The sequence below is a fragment of the Fusarium poae genome, assembly GCF_019609905.1.
Source record: "Fusarium poae strain DAOMC 252244 chromosome Unknown contig_2, whole genome shotgun sequence".
Classification (NCBI taxonomy): Eukaryota; Fungi; Ascomycota; class Sordariomycetes; order Hypocreales; family Nectriaceae; genus Fusarium; species Fusarium poae.
This window is the reverse complement of record NW_025408660.1, coordinates 202,145-220,846: the sequence shown is the minus strand read 5'-3', so window position 1 is coordinate 220,846 and position 18,702 is coordinate 202,145. Positions and strand designations below refer to the sequence as shown.

General features: G+C 48.9%; 4 protein-coding genes across 4 annotated transcripts; 3 read left to right on the top strand and 1 right to left on the bottom strand.

Annotated features, from left to right (window-relative positions):
• Positions 1 to 780: 780 nt before the first annotated feature.
• Positions 781 to 2,038, top strand: FPOAC1_013362 (uncharacterized protein; the record flags this gene model as incomplete). The annotated part of the gene is made up of 3 exons (XM_044857703.1): positions 781 to 1,153; positions 1,205 to 1,527; positions 1,574 to 2,038. 3 exons carry the CDS (start codon positions 781 to 783, stop codon positions 2,036 to 2,038), a joined length of 1,161 nt encoding a protein of 386 aa, XP_044701085.1.
• Positions 2,039 to 4,441: 2,403 nt separating this feature from the next.
• FPOAC1_013361 (uncharacterized protein) lies at positions 4,442 to 4,774 on the bottom strand (the record flags this gene model as incomplete). The annotated part of the gene is made up of 1 exon (XM_044857702.1): positions 4,442 to 4,774. The coding sequence occupies one exon, from the start codon at positions 4,772 to 4,774 to the stop codon at positions 4,442 to 4,444; it is 333 nt and encodes a 110-aa protein (XP_044701084.1).
• A 1,338-nt stretch (positions 4,775 to 6,112) lies between these two features.
• FPOAC1_013360 (uncharacterized protein) lies at positions 6,113 to 6,649 on the top strand (the record flags this gene model as incomplete). Its single annotated transcript, XM_044857701.1, has 1 exon — positions 6,113 to 6,649. One exon carries the CDS (start codon positions 6,113 to 6,115, stop codon positions 6,647 to 6,649), a length of 537 nt encoding a protein of 178 aa, XP_044701083.1.
• A 1,060-nt stretch (positions 6,650 to 7,709) lies between these two features.
• Positions 7,710 to 8,006, top strand: FPOAC1_013359 (uncharacterized protein; the record flags this gene model as incomplete). Its single annotated transcript, XM_044857700.1, has 2 exons — positions 7,710 to 7,737; positions 7,792 to 8,006. 2 exons carry the CDS (start codon positions 7,710 to 7,712, stop codon positions 8,004 to 8,006), a joined length of 243 nt encoding a protein of 80 aa, XP_044701082.1.
• Between the last annotated feature and the right edge of the window lie 10,696 nt (positions 8,007 to 18,702).

Genomic DNA, 18,702 nt, shown 5'->3' with positions numbered 1-18,702 from the left:
GCTATAATTAATAGTGCTAAGTGCGCTGTAATTGATAGTGCTAAGTGCGCTGTAATTGATAGTGCTAAGTGCGCTGTAATTGATAGTGCTATAGCTGCTGAATGCGCTATAATTAATAGTGCTAAGTGCGCTGTAATTAATAGTGCTATAGCTGCTGAATGCGCTGTAAAGACCTTCTGTTTAAATGTATATTCTTTGATTAGTCAGCAGACTAGTCCTAATTAGGATAATTATGCATTTAAACCATATAGTTATCCTGACATCGGCGTCAACCTAACAGAAAAAAACATCGCATCCGCACTTTTGGGACACTGCCCCCTGTGGCCTTCCGTACCACTTACTTAGATCTTACTTACTTGCTTCTTAGAGGCTTTACTTACTTACTTCGCTGCCGGGCTTACTTACTTACTTATTACTTACTTACTTGGTTACTTACTTGCAATTACTTTACTTATGTCGAACGCTGCCTGAACACTTGGAGAATTTGGCCTTCAAGCAGGCCTGTCGCAGGGACAAGCGAGGCTGGGAAATGTGGCGAGGAGTAGGGATTGTGATGTTTGAGGGTTATAGGGCTAGAAGTCGGAAAAGAATGTAACTAACGAGACTTAATGTTGTGGGCCCTATGAGGCGTATCCTCCCGGGCGGAATAAATTCATTCATTCATTCGGCTGAATTATGTAAGATCTCCCCACAAAATAAAATCAGGCAACCCATCAGCTCGTCGGATGAGTGATCTCAAATTCTTCATAATTGCCCATCTTCCTAACTTCAGCCAAGAGAATGATGGGGTCTTCTGCACCTCATCACCGACACCAATCGTCACTAGAGGGATTCATTGACTTTTCTACAGGCGCAAGTCCTTCGTTCAACCCAGATGAACTTGATAAGGCTGCTGGTGTTCTCCGTCGCGTTATCGAGCACTTCGAGCCCTTGTCGACTGAAAAGCCGTATAACCGACCTAGGCTGGTCCGTCTAACGTACGAACATGCTCGATCAGATCAATCTAAATCCAACTTCTTGCATGCATTCCTCGGGGCAGTGAATATTACGATAGATGAAGTTATCGATCTCGATGATGAAACGGTGGAAGAGGAGATTCGTTTGGCTTTGAACACCTTTGCAGATTTCCTGGTCGACAACTTCTTCCTTCCACGTAAGTCATCTTTTTTACTAACATTCGACTTCAACACTCATCAGACTCTAGTCAAGGCTGCTGGCAGCAAGACGCCCCAACCATCGCCCGCAGCTAGCTCCCGAATCACGAGCACGCGTCCTGTTGTCAGGTCCGTGGAACGAGTGGCGTCGCTTAGACGTGACTGCCTAGTTCGTGACCGACATCGTTGCGTAATATCTCGCGATTTCGATATGAAAGAAGCTGAGCGCCGTATTGAAGAGAGCGGATATGACTATGCTTCAGACGATCAAGGACAATTACTCAAAGAACAGGAACCCGGATCATTTGCGGAACTGGAAGTCGCGCATATACTTCCTCACTCATTGATGACTACGACAGGAAACCCTGAGCTGGTAGGTAAATATCGAATTCTACACCCCAAGCTAATATGTGTCCTAGAATAAATCCAAGGAAACGGCATTGGCAATACTTGATATGTTTGATCACGATATCGTGCACCTTATCGAAGGCCCAGATATTGATCGTTCTCGGAACGCTCTCACTCTGAAAATTGATTTACATCGGCAGTTTGGCAACTTCAAAGTCTTCTTCGAGCCTACAAACCAGCCCAATAGCTACCGGATCGATTCAACCCTCCGTCAGCCATTCAGGAACCGTATTTTCCCAGTCAATCGTACTTTCTTTCTCACTCCCGAGCGAACCATCGATCCCCCTTCCGCTCGGCTTCTTGCTGTTCACAACGCTATTTGCCAGATTTTACATCTAAGTGCCGCCGGAAATTACATTGACAGCATTCTACGCGACTTGGACGATGGAGTTGTACAATCTGACGGCTCTACTAATCTAGCCAGTCTGCTTCGACTGAGGCTAGATTGTTGGTGGGAAAGCGCAGTGGTTGAATAATCAGTGTCACAGCCTGAGTCTGAGCCTGAGCCTGAACCTGATTGATTGTATCCTACACGTTTGTGGCCGCTTTTTATCTGCTGCTATGCCCGGTTAACAGGACTCGGCAGACAGCCGGCGCGTCCGTCTGGCAAACGCCCCACTTCGCCGTATTGTTGAAATTCGTTCGCTATCTATGACCCAAATTGCTTGTTTTCTGTTGGAGAATTTCGGATTTTCCGCCTCTTGCTCCTCCGTCCTTAAATTCTTGCTTGTTGTCCTCAGGAACCTTTCCTTCGTGACTTCGTGCTGCGACTCTGTCGCTGCCAATCCACCGTGCTGTGCGACCATGATACCTACAGTCTCCCCCCAGCTATCGGCTTTGTCTGTAAGATAACCTCCCTCGTTAAACCCCAGGGCTCTTTATGTACGTCATGTTCCATGTCTTTCTGCTTTTGTTGCCTCCTGCTGGGTTCCTATGTGGCCATGTATTCGTTCTCTGTGTGTGTCGCAGCAGGCTTTCTATCCATACGCGTTAATCCATATTCCATACGGGGATGTCGTATTCCATAAGTATGGCAATACGGCGGAAAAAATTTGATCCCTGTAGTAATCCCGTTCAGGGGCGATTTTCCAACTCTCCACTCTTTCTTTAATTCCAACACCACTGTGTAAGGACGCTGCGTATGTCCTCGCTGATGACATCCACTTCCACTGACCCTGCGGGGATTCCAGTGTCCACAAGCGAATTGTGCTCTTCCTCAATCTTCAGCACGAACCCTCGATTCTCAAGCGGCGATGTCCAAGAGCGCATGGCTCGAAAGCGTAAAACGACCGCAAATACTTGGGCTCACGGGCGTGAGCCCCTCAATTCGGAGCCATCTCGTTGCGGTCGCAAAAATGAGAAGATTTACTACTGCATGCATTGTGTAAGTCCGACTTACTCCACGACCGTTTCAACGACCTTTCGGAATCATCTGCTCAAGATACACGGCATTGAGCTGGAAGCCCATGAACATCCGATTAAAAAACGGCGTGACCGTCTGATTCAGGATGCTTTCGCCAAGGCCGGCGATATGCATGCTGCAAAGCAACTGGCAAAACGAGAAGAAACTCTGAGACATGCCATCAATCACAAAGCAGCGTTGGAGGCACTTATTCAGCTCGTGACTGTCCGTAATCTCTCTTACAACTGCAGTTCTTGGCCAGAGCTTCATGCGCTCATTTCTGCAGTCAATCCTGCGGCAGATGACCTCATCAGCCTTTCTCACGGCTCCATACAAAAGCTTGTCTCCAATTCCTTTCGTGTACACAAAGACATGTTGCGAAGAAAATTGCAGTCTACACCATGGAAACTTCATCTCTCTGCTGACGTGCGGTCTGCTCCAAATCACAAAGCTTTCCTTGGGATATGCGTCAAATTTGTAGATCCGGATGCAAAGGAAGCGCTGCAGGCACTATTAGCTTTGTCGGAGTTGCCAGGTCTTGACGGGCCGGGTAGTCACGGTGGTGCCGAACAATGGAAGCTTCTTCAGCACGTGCTCGAGGATTATAATATCTGGAATTAGGTGGGATTCTACACTGGTGATAACCATGGATCAAACGACAAATTATGCCACTTACTCGCCAATTATCTCCAGGAGAAGGGCGTCGACTGGGAAGCCAAGACCCGTAGAATCCGATGCCACGGCCATATAGTGAACCTGGCAGTTCAGGCTTTCTTTTTCATAGACTCAAAAGAGGCTGCTCGAGCTGCTTTGGGGCATATCGAAGACACCGATGAATCGGCTTTTGGCACTGATTTTTCTGAAAGGATCAAACCACAAAGGGCGCAAGGATGGCGGCGGCTTGGGCCTCTTGGAAAGGTGCACAACATATCGATTCACATGCGCGAAAACGACTATCGATGGAATGAATTCAAGAAGCGCGCTGGAAGATCGCTGGGGCTCGACAACGATACACGGTGGAACTCATGGTTTCTCCTGCTGGACACCACTCTCAATCTTCAGAGCTATGTTGAGTGGTACCAGAAGAAGTATTACCAGGATTTGCGAGACGACTACCTCACGCCTGATGAGTGGAGTGCTCTAGGGGAGACGCGTGCATTCCTTCAACCGTTCTGGAAGATCAATCAGCTTACAGAGGGTCGATACGCCACTCTAGACCGTTCACTTTTTACAATGGATGTTCTTCACAAACATTATACACAAGCATTCCAGAAACACTCTGGCAACGCCACACTACGGAGCTGCATTGCAGCTTCTTGGTGTTGAATGTTGGAGGGTTCACCCTCAGCTTTAGGATTAAGGTTTAGGATTAAAGTTTGAAGTCCTAAACTTAGATCGTAGGACTTTCATCTAGGACTTTCATCTAGGACTTTCTAGGACTCAAGTCCTAGAAGGAACCAGCCGAAGATATAAGGTCTCAATAGTCCTTCGATTGCGAGAGGATGAAGCAATACACACGATTCAACTTAATATCTGACACAAAGATATTATCCAGCGCGTCTATATCCCCAACCCCATAGAAATTGCTGACACTAGGCGCACTGCTAGTAGGAGAGGTCCATCGGTTATTTCGAGAGGCAGGACGATGCTCGTAGGGCGGCGGTGGATTCGTTAGAAGAGGCGGGCGAAAGTTATGCTGTCGGCTTAGTTGGACGCGTTGGCTGTTGAGTCGGGCGCGTTTTCGAGGCGGCTCTGGCGTATTAAACGACTCAGACTCGGAGTTGTAGCATTGACGGCGCGTAGAGACCATTGTGATGCTAAAGTATTGATATCTGATGATGATGATGCAGTGTCAATTTCACCAGGAGGTTAGGTTACAAGGGTGATGATCTGCAGTGTTAATGACAACATCAGAACTGTCCTAATTGGCTGATGTATGAGTGTTTATGGGAGGAACAACTGATTGAAGAGGAAGGGATAAGGTGTACTAACAAATGCGGGGCTTGACCAATTAAAGCGCGTAAAAAGTCATGCCCGGATAGAGTCATGCCCGGGTAGTAAAAATGTCATGCCCGTATATCAATTCTCATATGAATATGCATGAATATGGATACGCAAGTACATATTATATTCATATATTATATGGATATGAATATGAATATATTCATGCATATTCATATAAGGCCTTATTTGAATATTCATATAGCCATGTCTGTGTCATCTGTTGCTTCGTATCCTTGTCTTGCAGTTTCAAACTTCGTATTTGGGACTACAGGCGTCTTAACTGTATGGCAGTCTTCCATTCCAATGTCACGAAGGATCTTCTTGATATATGTCTTCTGAATGAGGTATAGTCTCCTCCTTGCACGGTCTCGTTTGATTGTGATTCCAAGGTAGTGGTAACATGGTTCAAGGTCTGTCATTTGGAACTGGTTTGACAGTTCCTTCCCGACTGTCTTGATCTCTTCCATGTCTGGTCCAACGATTAGCAGATCGTCCACATAGACTACAATGTAGGTTGGACTCTTGAAAAACATTCCCACATCTACATGTACTGGTTGGAATCCCAGATTGGTAAGGTCGTCTGATAATGTCTGATACCAGATTCTTGGTGACTGTTTAAGACCGTAAAGTGCCTTATCTAGCTTGTATGCTCGTCCAGTATTGTCGTTAGATCCTTCTGGTTATTGTACCCAGATTTCTTCATCGATCTTTCCATACAAGAAGGCTGTTTTCACATCCATTTGTTCAATATGATAGTCCATTGCTGGTGCAATTGTAAACAAGGTGGAACATTCCACGGAGGTGGTGCCTGTACATAAACAGTAGTTCTCCTACTGCATCTTTTAAAAGAATTAAGAAACCTAAAATCTTCCCATTTTAACAGATCATGATGTGAGGGGAAACCTTGGTACTTCCAACAGCCTCTCGCTCGGAAACCAGTTCCTCCCTAGCCTCTCTTCACGATGTCGCATCATAAAACTGGAACATCTAAAAAAAACCTGATTCCAAGTATAAGAAGGACAAGGAGAAACTATTAACTAAGTTAGAGGAACTTGTAAGCCCGGATAGTTGGCCTGACGTTAAGTCCAAACTTGAACGATACAGTACGAAAACTTTGAAGGAAACACTCGATCGGGTGAACGACATGCAATATGGAAGCCGAGACCGAGTCAGTTCGTCCATGAATGGAGCTGAAATCACCGACGCAGTTAAAGATTCGGTGACGGTAGTCCAGAACAATCTTCGCACCAAGGAATGTATTACCACCTTAGGTGCCAACACCGAGGGAAAGGACACGGACACGAGAACCGATCCTGGCACGCAGCAAACAACCACTGTATCGCCAACACCACCACCACCATCAGCGTCGCCATCCCAGCCGCCATCACCTGAGCTTGACGGCGACGACGGCGTCAACCGCATCGACATCACAGCCCCATCGCCGCCAGACGACAAGGAAAGGCAACGAAAAAGCACGCGAGATTCAGTGGCTGAACGAGCTACCAAGATCCACTCACAGTTGACAGAAGATGAAAAATTAAACAACGATACTATACATATTGTCAGTGAAGCCTTCAAGCCCAAAAGGTGGTTATTTTGGCGCTCTGGGTGTTTTCGAGGGAACTTGTCTAGGCTTAGCAGTGATACCAACAGGCGATCCCCATCGCAGCTCGCAATCTAACCCCAAAGTGTCAGGGTTCAAATTCACGACACATCTGGGCTCAGTGTAGTAGTGGAATCAGGGGTTGCACGTTGCGCAAAAAGATCCGTGCACTCGTGCACGGATCACTAGGTGATCCTAATTACACCAGAAAGTCTTATCAACAACGAGATGAACAATTGCACTATCTGGAGATTTCTTTTGCAGCCGTGCCCACACATCATGCCACAATGATTTTCATGACAGATTAGAACTGATTCAAAAGACCTAGCGACTCAACAGCTCTGAGTCAGTGCCAAGATGGCGCAGAATCTGTACTGCGTAGTTAGTAAAGGCAAAGTGGGACTCAAAACACTGGGACGGGGTGATCAAGAATGACAAAAAATACCTATGGCAAGTTCTCGCAAGCGCCTCAATTAAAACAAAGTCTTTATAAACCTCGGCCAGATGAACAATCCGGTCAATAGGGGCATTGACGACGGGCCGACATGGACACTAGGTTCAATGCGGTGATATAAGCTCTCAGCCACAAGTCTCAACTGCAAATACTATACCACAATGCCTGACCAATGAGTATAGCAAAAAGCTGCCTAAAAGATGACTCATTAGACCGCCCTCACGGGTATAAAAAGCTCTAATCACTCGGCCAAGATCCGACATGTGGAGAATAGTGGGGGTTTATTGACATGACAAAGTTTGATCTTCAGCCTGACCAGGGTTCAAATTCACGACACATCTGGGCTCAGTGTAGTGTCGTGGATTTGAACCCTGAGCCTGACTGGCACCCTGCGATTCAGCTCCTGGCGCTAGGGAGACCTAGACCGCCTGGCACACAGGGAAGAGCGGCACTTGTAGACCATAGGGCAGTGGAGTTCCAGATGGCACGCATTAAGGCGGTGACGTGTTGATCATAGTTATCAGGTCATGCGGGTTCATTTCTTGCTATCCGAGGAGACATAAAAACGAAGCGACGCAGAGGAGTAAATACAAAAAGTATACAATATCGTACCCATACAGTTCAGACCCAGTCCCAGACCTTGGACACAACCAGGATCCTTTGCAAGCTAACAAATCTGCCAATATGCCAGAGAGCATCCATAATCCCAAAAGTTTGTAACATCCCCTGTCGCCAACTCTTCGTGCTGCCACTAAGACTTCTTAAGACACGACAGATCCGGGTATTGAGGCCAAGAAGATGGCCAAGATATATTTCAGTTATTTGTATGATGAAGTTCAGAGACTAAAAGATGAAGAAGATCGAGATCGGTGGATTCAGGAGCTGGCGGAACGAAATGATTTTCTGGAAAATGAAATACAACGAATGGCAGAAGAGATCAAGCGGTTGAGCCCCGAGAAGGAAGAGGAGACTGACAAATAAATGACTGTGTTGGATAGAGTAATTATTGTTTTTCTTGTGACTTTGGTTATAGAATATATTATATAATCTTGTAATGCTGTATCTCTGTAGGCTCAGGGGCTATTCTGTTCGCTTCGACGAATTATGAATACTTGACGTTGATCTAGAGTTCCCAGTCTCTCGTCTCCTATTCCTGGCTATACGTGTGTACGAACCCTTTTACCCGAGGACATATTCGAAACAAGTATTTTCCATGAAGTAAAGAAGTCTCCAAGTTCTGATGAGGTGTGACGGTTGGGTTTTCCAAGGGATAAACTAGCCCGTTCTGAGTTTATGTTGGCAGATGCGTAAGGCGTAGATACTTGTCAGATGTAAAAACCACTCATGCATTGCTCTAAGTGGGGATTCCCATTTTGGTGGCGTGTGGTGTATCTAGTTGGTAAAATCTAACAATACTGAGCGGTGCGAAGTGTCACGTCATGCTTGGAAATCGATCGTATAGATCGATTTCCAGCTTTGTATGCCATGTTGTCAACTGGTGGCTCTGACAGATATTGGTCAAACTCGTCTTGTGGCGATATCGCCGCCGCTGGTTGTCGCTTGCACTGTCGCCCTTGAGAATCAGAACTGCCCGTAGCCAATGAGCGACTGAAGGCCAGCCGGCGTTCAATATAGTCCAAGGCACTCGTAGCCTTTGCTGCCGAAACGGTCCCAGACCCCGCCCCATAAGCCTTGTTCTTGTACTTGTCTTCCCATATGGTCGTTAGGCTTCTCTCATACCTTCTCCTCCATTCTGATGTCTGACGAGTCGGGAGTTGGTCCCAAAGCCGTTCGAGAGCTCGCCATTTCTTACAAGGATGGAATACAACGGCCGCTACATAAGCAGTGGAGCTCAGCTTGCCATAGTACTCGTTCAGCTTCTTCCATCCGAGCTTGATGTAATCCTTCAGAAGTCTCCGAGTGTTCACATCCATGTCGTTGAACAGTTGCACTTCTTCCATGATCTGATCCTCGTTCTCTTCAATCATCACTCCTTGAACGGCCAGCTCGAGGTGATCAAGGAGCATCTCCACCGTTGGGAAATACTCGTCGAATCCCCCTGAAGTTGAGCGTTTGCCAGCAATACCCTCACCTTGTAGTTGCCTTGAGGCGACCCTGAAAGGCTGAAGGATCCTCTGGAGCGCGGCAACAACTTTCCACTCCTCAAGAGAAAGTTTTTCTTTCAGTATCGCAGGTTTGTCTTGGTCTTTACCCCCTTGGGTAACCCAACGTTCCTCAATAAGAGCAAACATCCTGTTCAAGGCTGTGCGTTTTAGCAGAGCCCGCGAGGCCATCGCCTCGTCAGATTGCCAACGAGTGCAGACGTTCTGAGCCCACGTCAGAACCGGTTCAGTAGGGGCGGTCTGCCGTTGAGCTTCGTAAAAGTCCTCGAGAAGTTGACTGCTCGTCCGAAGGGCGACGCCGATGTTGTGTAGCTTGCCAAACGGCCCAAACTTGCGGTATTTATCCACCTGCTCTGCGTTGATAATCCCGGGGACCGGGCACTCGTCTTGATCCTCCTCTGGGATTATCTCGAGTTCCGGGTTTTTGTCTACGCTCGGCACACGAAAGTCATCATCCGTCGCCAACCCATTCATTGCATCGGACAGCTGGCGCTGTTCATCCTCTTCGCTCATAAAGTCCTTGTCACCCCAGTGAACAAGCAATTCGTTGAAATCATCTCGTTTACTACCGTACATCATAGCCTTGGTGGTCAGGTCCAGAAAATGAGGGGCACAGCGAATGCGACGCTCATTGCTGTCGAAATCGAACTCTGCGGCAAGTGCTTCCATCGCCGTGCCGTTGTTCGCAGCGTTATCAAGCGTACAATAACCGAGTCTGAAGCCCAATAGTAGTTAACAGCGTCAGTTTATCACCTCAAGCAATAAGCACTACTCGAAAGACTTGCTTGTCTTGCATATCGAACGAATAGATTGTGTCCGCAACTTCATCTGCAAGCGCTGTTCCCGTATGACGCTTTTTGAGGGCTGGAAAAGCCAAAAGAATCTTCCACTGTTTCCAATCCTGGTCGATAAAGTGGGCTTTGATACCAAGAAACGATGTGTTTTGTCGGGAAGTCCAGCCATCAAACGTAAAATGAATCATACTTCTCGCTCTTCGAAGCAGCTCGTGAACCGGGCCAAGAGCACGACTGTACTCGTCCATGAGTAGAGTTACAAGCGTCTTGCCAGTTGGTATCTGCCCTTCCTGGAGAGATGGGTTGTTATAGAGAAGCAGCCGCCTGAAGCGCTCCGAGTTCACGAGATTGAAGGGAAGGTTATGGTATGTGAGCCAGTCGAGCAGGAGTAGTTGATTCATTTTCGGGTTGAATATCATATGCAGATTGCCGAGAAGGGTCTGATCACTAGGATTCGTTGGATCGGCGCGAAGCATATCGAGTATGTTCCGATCTGTACTTCCACTTCCGGCCACGGGTCTTGCGTGTTGTGAGGGTGGCTGATATGTTAGCAGCCCTTTCGTCCAATGACATGGGCACGGGATGGGGAGGGATAATACAAACCACGATGTTGTGCTCCTTTCTCAGATGTCGGACAATACCTCCGCCTGTCGAAGCAATGAATACATAATCCGTGGTCCTCGGTTTGTTCCGGAGGAAGCATCTCTCGCAGACCCATACTATCTTGCGAGTCCGTGGCCTATTATCCTTCATTCTGAATCCGAAATGCCACCACCATGTCCGCTCTCGAGAAGGGTCGTGGCCTATGGTAAACCCAGGGAATCGCCTGAATTTATCAGCCGTCCAAACATCGTAGTCCGGAAATTTTATGGTTGCATATGTCATCGAGGCTGAAATAGTCGACGGCTCGGAGGGTGGCGGCGTAGTAGAAGCCAGTGTTGGATAGCCACGCTATGAAACTGAAACTGGGGGGAGTTTCAGACAGTGGTCGCGGACTTTCATCAAAATACCTGCCAATCTGTTAGGACGTACATAGCCTCAAGTGTGAATAACATTATAGAACTATACTTGCCATCAGGTAGCTTCTCATAGTGGAGAGATGCCCGTTCAAATGGGGCATCGATCATTAACCTGTCTAACATCTTGACCCTGGAGACTGCAACATAGCTGAGCCCTGTCTGAAAGCCCGTTCAGACAGATCCGTCACCATCTTGTCCACTGTGATGCTCTGTGACTTATGAACCGTAATGGCATATGATACCATAAGGGGGAACTGCTTTCGTGTACACGCGGATGTCCCCAGAAAGAAGTCTCGCTTTACTGGGAGTATGGGTACTACCTCGCGCCCGTCGTCTATGGTTAAATATGACGGCCCGGCATACTTATCCATCACCATCATGATGGCACATGGCGGGTCACGATATGTATCAGCACCAGAGGCCCAACCGATGTCATATACTGTTCCTCGGGCGCCATTGACTAGGCCTGCTGGTTGTCAGATATTCTGGGATATCATGAGACGAGCACCGATACATACCGGAAACTGGCCAGCCAAGTTGCCAGCTTGTTCAGATGTTGCCTTGTCAGCACCGTTGCCAATGTTTTTCGCCATGACTTGGATTGCTGGGTGCTTCAGACGGACAAGGTGCTCGTAGTTGTACTTGTTAACACGAGCTTTCTTGCTATAGATACGAAGAGCAGCATCAAAGGTATCTTCCTCGCGCTGGCTTAGCTTGACCTGCACACGCTGGCTCAGAAGTTTCCATGATTCGATGGATAACTTTAGACCACGTAATTCTTCAAGCGCAAGACGAAAGCCAGCCTGGTCATCGCCCTGTTGCCGCTGGACCTTCTTCAAGAAGACAGTGTGGTTGAATGCCCTATATGCCGTCTGGCCAGAGACCTCATGCAGGTCTTTGAGTGGCCCATCAAAGTAGAGAGGCTTATTCGCAATCGGCGGGAGCTGGAAGAAGTAACTAACGAGGATGATGCTTATGCCGCCAAAGAATTCGGCTGCTCTGGCAGGAAAGACTTGGCGGAGGCGCTTGTCGATCCACGAAAGCTGACGCAGACCCAGCATACTTTTCTCATCGATCACAAGATACCTAACGTCCCGTAGCTTCTTCTGAATAGCATTAGCATCTGCTGGGGATAGCTCTGTAAAAGCCCTATCCACAGGTAGCCGGAGGAGAGAGTGTAATGTTGTCCCCATTATCTGGTTGATGGCAACACCCGTGGGTGCGGTTCTCCAGATTGGACTGGGCCAGTTACCAGCGAGTCTCTGAAGATGCGAAGACAGGACTTTGATCATGTAGGACTTGCCTGTCCCGCCACCACCGTCAACATGGAGTAGAACCTGCTCCTCGCTACCGCATTGGAAGTGTCCAATAAATGTATCGTATACTATCCGCTGCTCCGGGTTGAGCGTATCGCAGACCTCTAAAGGCATGTCTTTAACATCTATGTAGAGACAATTCTGCTCAATGCGCTGGCGCCAATAATCGCCTTGAACGATTTCTGGGTCAGCGTAGCGGCCGACGTGGGGTGTCCAATCGTATTGGATATCGATATCCCGTCTACCAAGAAGATCTATTGCCTCTTGGCTTGGTGGGCAGTCGGGAAGCTGGCGGGCAAGCTCAAGCCAGTCCTCCTCCAGCAGTGTGAGAAATAGGCGGTCCAGTCCAGTCCAGGGTGTCTGGACTGGACCGCCTGCCATAATTGGACTGGCACCAAGAGTCGGACCAAAACTTGATACGGTGATGAAGTTCCGGTATTGTTGCATTGATACTAAGTCCACATCGCATTGAGCATCAATAAGTGCACTGGTCGAGAAAACTATGTACAGAAAAGGAGGCTCGGAAGACTTCATAGGGCGTAAGCGAGTGATGTCGATGGCAGTATTAATCATAGAGCTATCGTGGCTACTAGTTAAACTTAACTGGTCCTTGGCATTAAGCGCATCTATCGTGATCTCCAAATAATTATCTCGTCCTCATCCCACTGTCGGAGACACTGCATAGCTCCAATCGTAGCTGCTGATAATCAGTTCCTCTTCTTTGTCACCATGTCCCCCATCCTACTATACAACCGCTCGTTATCTGCCTCCGTTGGTGGGATGCCGTAAATGTCAAGTGCCATCCGCGCAAGCCGAGGCCAGCGGGGCCTGTTATACACCCAGAATGAAACCGGATCCCTCTGGTTCGCGAAGGAGGTGTCAACCGTGCCTTGGAACTCATCCATCTCGTCTAGCGGCGGCGGCGGTGGTTGGGCTGGCTTCTTACCAAGCTGTGCCATCGGCCCAAATAAATCCTCTTCAGAAGGAAGCTGAGTTGTATTGAGAATCTCGTCCAGGATATCATCCTCCGCTTCCGGATGAGGCTGCTCTGGAAGTGGCAGATCCCTGTACTGCCGCCAGAGGTCATGGAGTTGTTGTTCTGCCCTACAGATCCAGCCATCATCTACTCGGTCGGCCCATAGTTGCTTAATTTTAGTCAGCCGGAGTTGAGGGTGGAGGGCCACAGCGGCCACATAGACTTCAGTGTCGTCGATCTTCGTGTAATACTCGTTCAGCTTCTGCCATCCGAGCTGGATGTTCAGCTTAAGGTCCTCGTCCGGATCGTGCCTGTATTGCTCCATTAGGCGCTCCAGATGGTTCAAGAGAAACTCATAGCAAGGCAACACCTCCCACATAAGGCCGTTGCGGCCCTGCCGTGGATATCCTTCGAGTTTCTTTGTGACCAGCATCAACGGTTTTAATATCTCCATATACCTTGTGACCGTGACCCAGTCCTCAGTTGACATCTTATCTTCCACAATCAAGGGTTTGGCTGGAAACTTGATATGCTTATCTGCCTCTAGCCGTCTATTTTTCTGTGTAACCCGGTCAAGGCGTGTATTGTGAGCGCGCTCCTCCTTCTCGGAATAGGCGTCGATTGGGGCTCGATTGAGGACGGCCGTCTCGAAGGCATAGTAATGTGAGTTCCACCGAGTATCGTTCGGCCGTTTAAGCTCGGCAGGGGGTCGGCGGGGCTCGTCGTCCAGAAGACAATTTTGGGACTCGATTTGTAGCGCTTTAAACTCTCTGGCGCGGCCGCCGCCAGCGTGTCTATCAGTAATCCACATAATGATGTTGCGGAGCTTACCTAGGGCACCCTTGCGCCGCCAAAGCTTGAGGTCGTCCTGGAGGGCGCGAGGAGCATCACCCTCGGCCTCGAAGGCCCTTAGATCTTTGCCATACATGATCTGCGTGGCCACGAGATTAACAATGTGGGCTGTACAGCGTAGCCGACGTTTGCTGGGATTGAAGCCAAACATTCGTCCAAGTGCGTCTACGCCTGTGTTGTTATTTCCGGCGTTATCCAGGACGAAGTAGCCCACGCGCTTCTCGAGGCCAAACTCCTTGATGCTCTCCCCAACGCCGTCTGCAATAGCCTCGCCCGTGTGGCTCCCGTTGATTGACGGTATAGACAGGAGGATCTTCTTCTTCTTGCCAATGGGATCGAGGAAGTGTGCGAACACTCCATTGAGGCTAAGAAGATTGCCAGCAGTCCAGAGATCGAATGTAAAGTGGACGTGGCCCTCTACCTCCTGCAGCTGCTCTACAACAACAGCCTTGTAATGGTGAAAGTCTCGTTTAATCCAGCTCACAAGCGTATGAGCTGTTGGTAAGCACCCAACGGTGCCAATCTCGGCATATGCCTCCTGTAGAAGCTCATGGAATTGCGGAAGTTCTACTTGGCGGAAGGAGATATTTGCGTAGGCCATCCAGCGTAGTAAGGCCGTCTTGAATCGCTCAGGACTGAAGTCGGATATTCGCTGATTGACAAGAGCTTGCTCGATCGGCCCTGCTGTCGAGGTGTTGCCGTTGAAAGTAAGCCGCCGCTTCTTTTGAATAGGGCCGTTCGCATCCAAATTGTGTTTATCTCGGAGGTGACGTATCTGCGAGTGCGAGCCGCCAGCAATATTGTACATCGTGTTCCTGTTAGCCTTTCTCTGTATGCAAATCTTGCAAAGCCAGAAGATAACTTGGCTATTCATGTTTTGAATGCGATATCCATGTTCCCATGTCCAGGAGATGTGCTGTCGCTTGGAATGCGGTGCCATGGTATAGCCTTCGAGCTTACTCCAGTTAATACCTTTGTAGGCATCGTCGACATCATCGGTAGTGTCCTCATGCGTACTGTCAGGGCTTTGGGGATTTGCTCCTGACATACGAAAGAGGCTAGAAAGTTCCGTAGTGTTATTCGCATCTGTGGAAATAGCAGATGATTGGTCGTCGCTAATTAATGATGCCATGACCAAGTTTGGGTTGAGATTAAGTTACTCCACAGCAATGACATAAATGGCAACAGAAGGGCATTTAGTCACTTTAAATACCATCAAAGCCTTCTAGGCAACATAGAATATTGAGTCATAGCGATAGGCAGAAGTCGTTGGGGTGTAGAATAATTGATGGTGCCTAGCCAGGCTTCAGTAGCTGCCTGCGCAGTCAGGCCAACATTTTACGCTGCAACGGCTGCATTAAAGCACCGATATCGAAGGTATTTAACTTATGTACTGTACGTAGACTGGTCTAATTATCATATTTCCCACCAAGCTCAGTCAATCAGATTGCACTATTTACTCACCTGACAATATGGGCCTTAAATGGGCGGTCCAGTCGGTTCAATGGCCTTGGACTGGACTGGACTGAATAGGCGGTCCAGTCCAGGAGCCCATTATGGACCGCTTATTTCCCACACTGGTCAGTAGTTTATTATTGATGTTGTATTGAGAATGTCCCAAAACGGACTAAGTGCGGCACACGCCAGATGCACAGCCAGAGCGGATATTAACCCCGCTATGTGATAGGATCTGAATATTTCGGCGTCCGGGCTTCGAAGACGTGTACCATAATCGACTTACAGTTACTTAATTCTTATAAGGCACACAACGGATCATCCTCTTCATTTTAGCTGGCCCTGCATGGAGTCTAAATTCACTTGGGATCACTGGTACCCAGCTAAATGCTGTTAGTGAGTACGAAAGGCAGGGATCATACTTAGCGCCGTTAGTACAGGGGCGTGCGCCACGTTTAGTCCATTTTGGGGCGATCTCAAAAAAAAATCTATAATAAACTACTGACGCTGGACTCGCATCACCCTGTATGCAGGGTTCGGATCAATTCAACGAGCATCAACCATCAATCAACGGGCGTCAGAGATGTTTCAATATCTATCAATCAATTTCATTACTCGCCAAGACATATCAATTCAACGAGATGGCATCAACGTTGATGAAGTTGATGTTTGTTGACGGCGGACTGCAGGGTAGGTGGGCGGACCGAGGCAAGATATTTCGCGCGCAACGAGACGCGTCGTTGACGCGTTCGCCAACAGCAACCACCTGACGAAATGCAGAGCTCGGCCACCATTGCTCCATCATCCACACCGTCAACGCCTTTGCGAAGCAAATCAGCCTCCCCTCATCCCCACGCTCATGATGCCAACTTTACAGGTTCTGACCCCCTGGACCTTACTGACGAGGATCATGATTTCGTCTTCGAACGATTCAAAGGCTACACCCTCAGTGAACGCAGGTCATCTACAAGACAATGGGTATGGAAGTTCGGCCTCGATATCTCAAAGGCGGGCAACAGTGCCACATGGGTCTGCGGCTTTTGCGTTAAGAAGCGAGACCTTCGACCCTCACACTACGACGCTCGAAACCTCAGCAACGTTGAGCTACATCTCTCGAGCTTCCACAACGTGCGCAACGCGAGCGCGAAGCGAACCGTACCGAATACTCTGAAACGTCCACATGACATGGCGGATCAGATGTCGGTCGTTTCGTTCTTTGGCCTCGACGTCAACGACGCGAATCAGCAAGCTATGGCGAATCGACTGGTTGCCTCTTTCAACAAGGAGGAGTTCCAACGCAAGATGGTCAAGTGGATGGTCAGCGCCAACCTGCCCTTCCGCACCGCGCAACATCCCTTTCTTCGCGAAGTCCTCGAGTATCTCAGCCCTTCGGTCGGCATCCAACGCGCGCACATCAGCGACAAGAGCGTGCGGGCGATTGCGTTTCGCGAATACGAGAAAAACAAGGGGCTGGTAGCCAAGACGCTTCAGGAGAGCCCTGGTCAAGTTCATCTTGCTTTTGATGGCTGGACTTCAACAAACGGCCTCTCACTCTATGGTGTCAGTGCCGTAGGTATATCGCGACCGACAGGCACAACCCCACAAAATTGTGCTTGGTCTGCCTGAAATGGATGGCAGGCATACTGGGAAGAATATCGCCGCTGCGGTTCTCGAAGTCATCAGCTCCTACGATATCGAGAAGAAGATCGGATATTTCACTGTCGACAATGCATCGAACAACGATACGGCTTTGGCGGAAATCGGGGATGCCCTGGGCTTTCATTGGCCAGAGCGCAGAGTTCGCTGCCTGGGTCATGTTATAAATTTGGTTGTAAAGGCCCTTCTTTTCGGCCAAGATTATGAGTCTTTCGAGCGGGATGTTAACGATGGCCTGCTTACTGTGCAGCGCGAACACGAGCAGTGGAGGAAGAGAGGACCCATTGGGAAGCTTCACAACTTCTGTCAAGAAGTCAATCGGTCAGACCTATGGACGAGGAAGCTTATCTCGGCCCAGGAGCACCGCATTCGAGAGGCAGCAGAAGACTCTGGGTTCAAAGCCCATAAACCAGTTAAGGTTGTCACCGACAATGCCACCCGATGGCTTTCGCAATTCTACATGATGCAACGCGCGCTTCGACTAAAGCCTTTTTACGATACCTTCATATTCGAGGCTAGGGCACATTTCGACTCTGAGAACCGAACAAGATGCGGCAACTTGAGGAAGGGCGTCAGAGAACCCTACTTTCTCCAGGAAGGCAGTAGGCTGGAAGAGAGTGATTGGGAGGCAATACAAGCTCTCCATGACATCCTTCTCAATTTTGAGCTTGTCATCAAATCCCTGCAGGGCGACTCCCAGTCTCGCGAGAAACAGCGAAGCCTTGGCGAGGAAGCCATTGACCAGATTCATGGCGCAAGTTGGGAAATCCTTGATGCATATGAGTTTCTCCTCGACGGCCTCGAGACTGCGAAGGGCATCGTGGCAGGTCTTCCTGAAGGTGATCATTTGGTCGTGAACGTCAACAATGCGTGGAAGAAGCTCGATTCCTACTACGCGAAGGTGGGTGAATCACCATTGATCTACGCTGCCGCGGTTCTGAATCCTGGGAAACGTTGGGACGCTTTCGACGGGTGGTACGAAGATCACCCCAACTGGATCGACGCAGCGAGGCAACAGGTGTACCGCCTATGGCGTGAACAGTACAAAGATTTGCCGATTGACGCTGAAGACGTCCTCGAGCCGCCTAGGAAAGCCCTTCGTCTTTCGACCAACAAATTCACAAACTTCAAAAAGCAAAGGCGAGACGTCAGCGGGCAAACGTCAGCCTCCTTGTCACCATGTGCGTCGCCAGCGGCAACTGGAGCCGGATGAGTTTGAACTATGGGAGCATGATCACGCTGCAGGCGATAAGCATGTGGAGGACCCGCGTCTTTACTGGCACAAGAGAAGGCAAAAATACCCTCGGCTATCACGCATGGCTCTAGATCTACACACTGTACTTCCCATGAGTGCTGAGGTCGAGCGTCTGTTTAGCGTCACCGGTCACATGGTGGTTCCTCTGCGCAACCGACTGCATGCCGATACTCTTTCACTCTGTCAGACCATCCGGAGCTGGTACCACGCTGGTGTGATCCAGGATCTTGA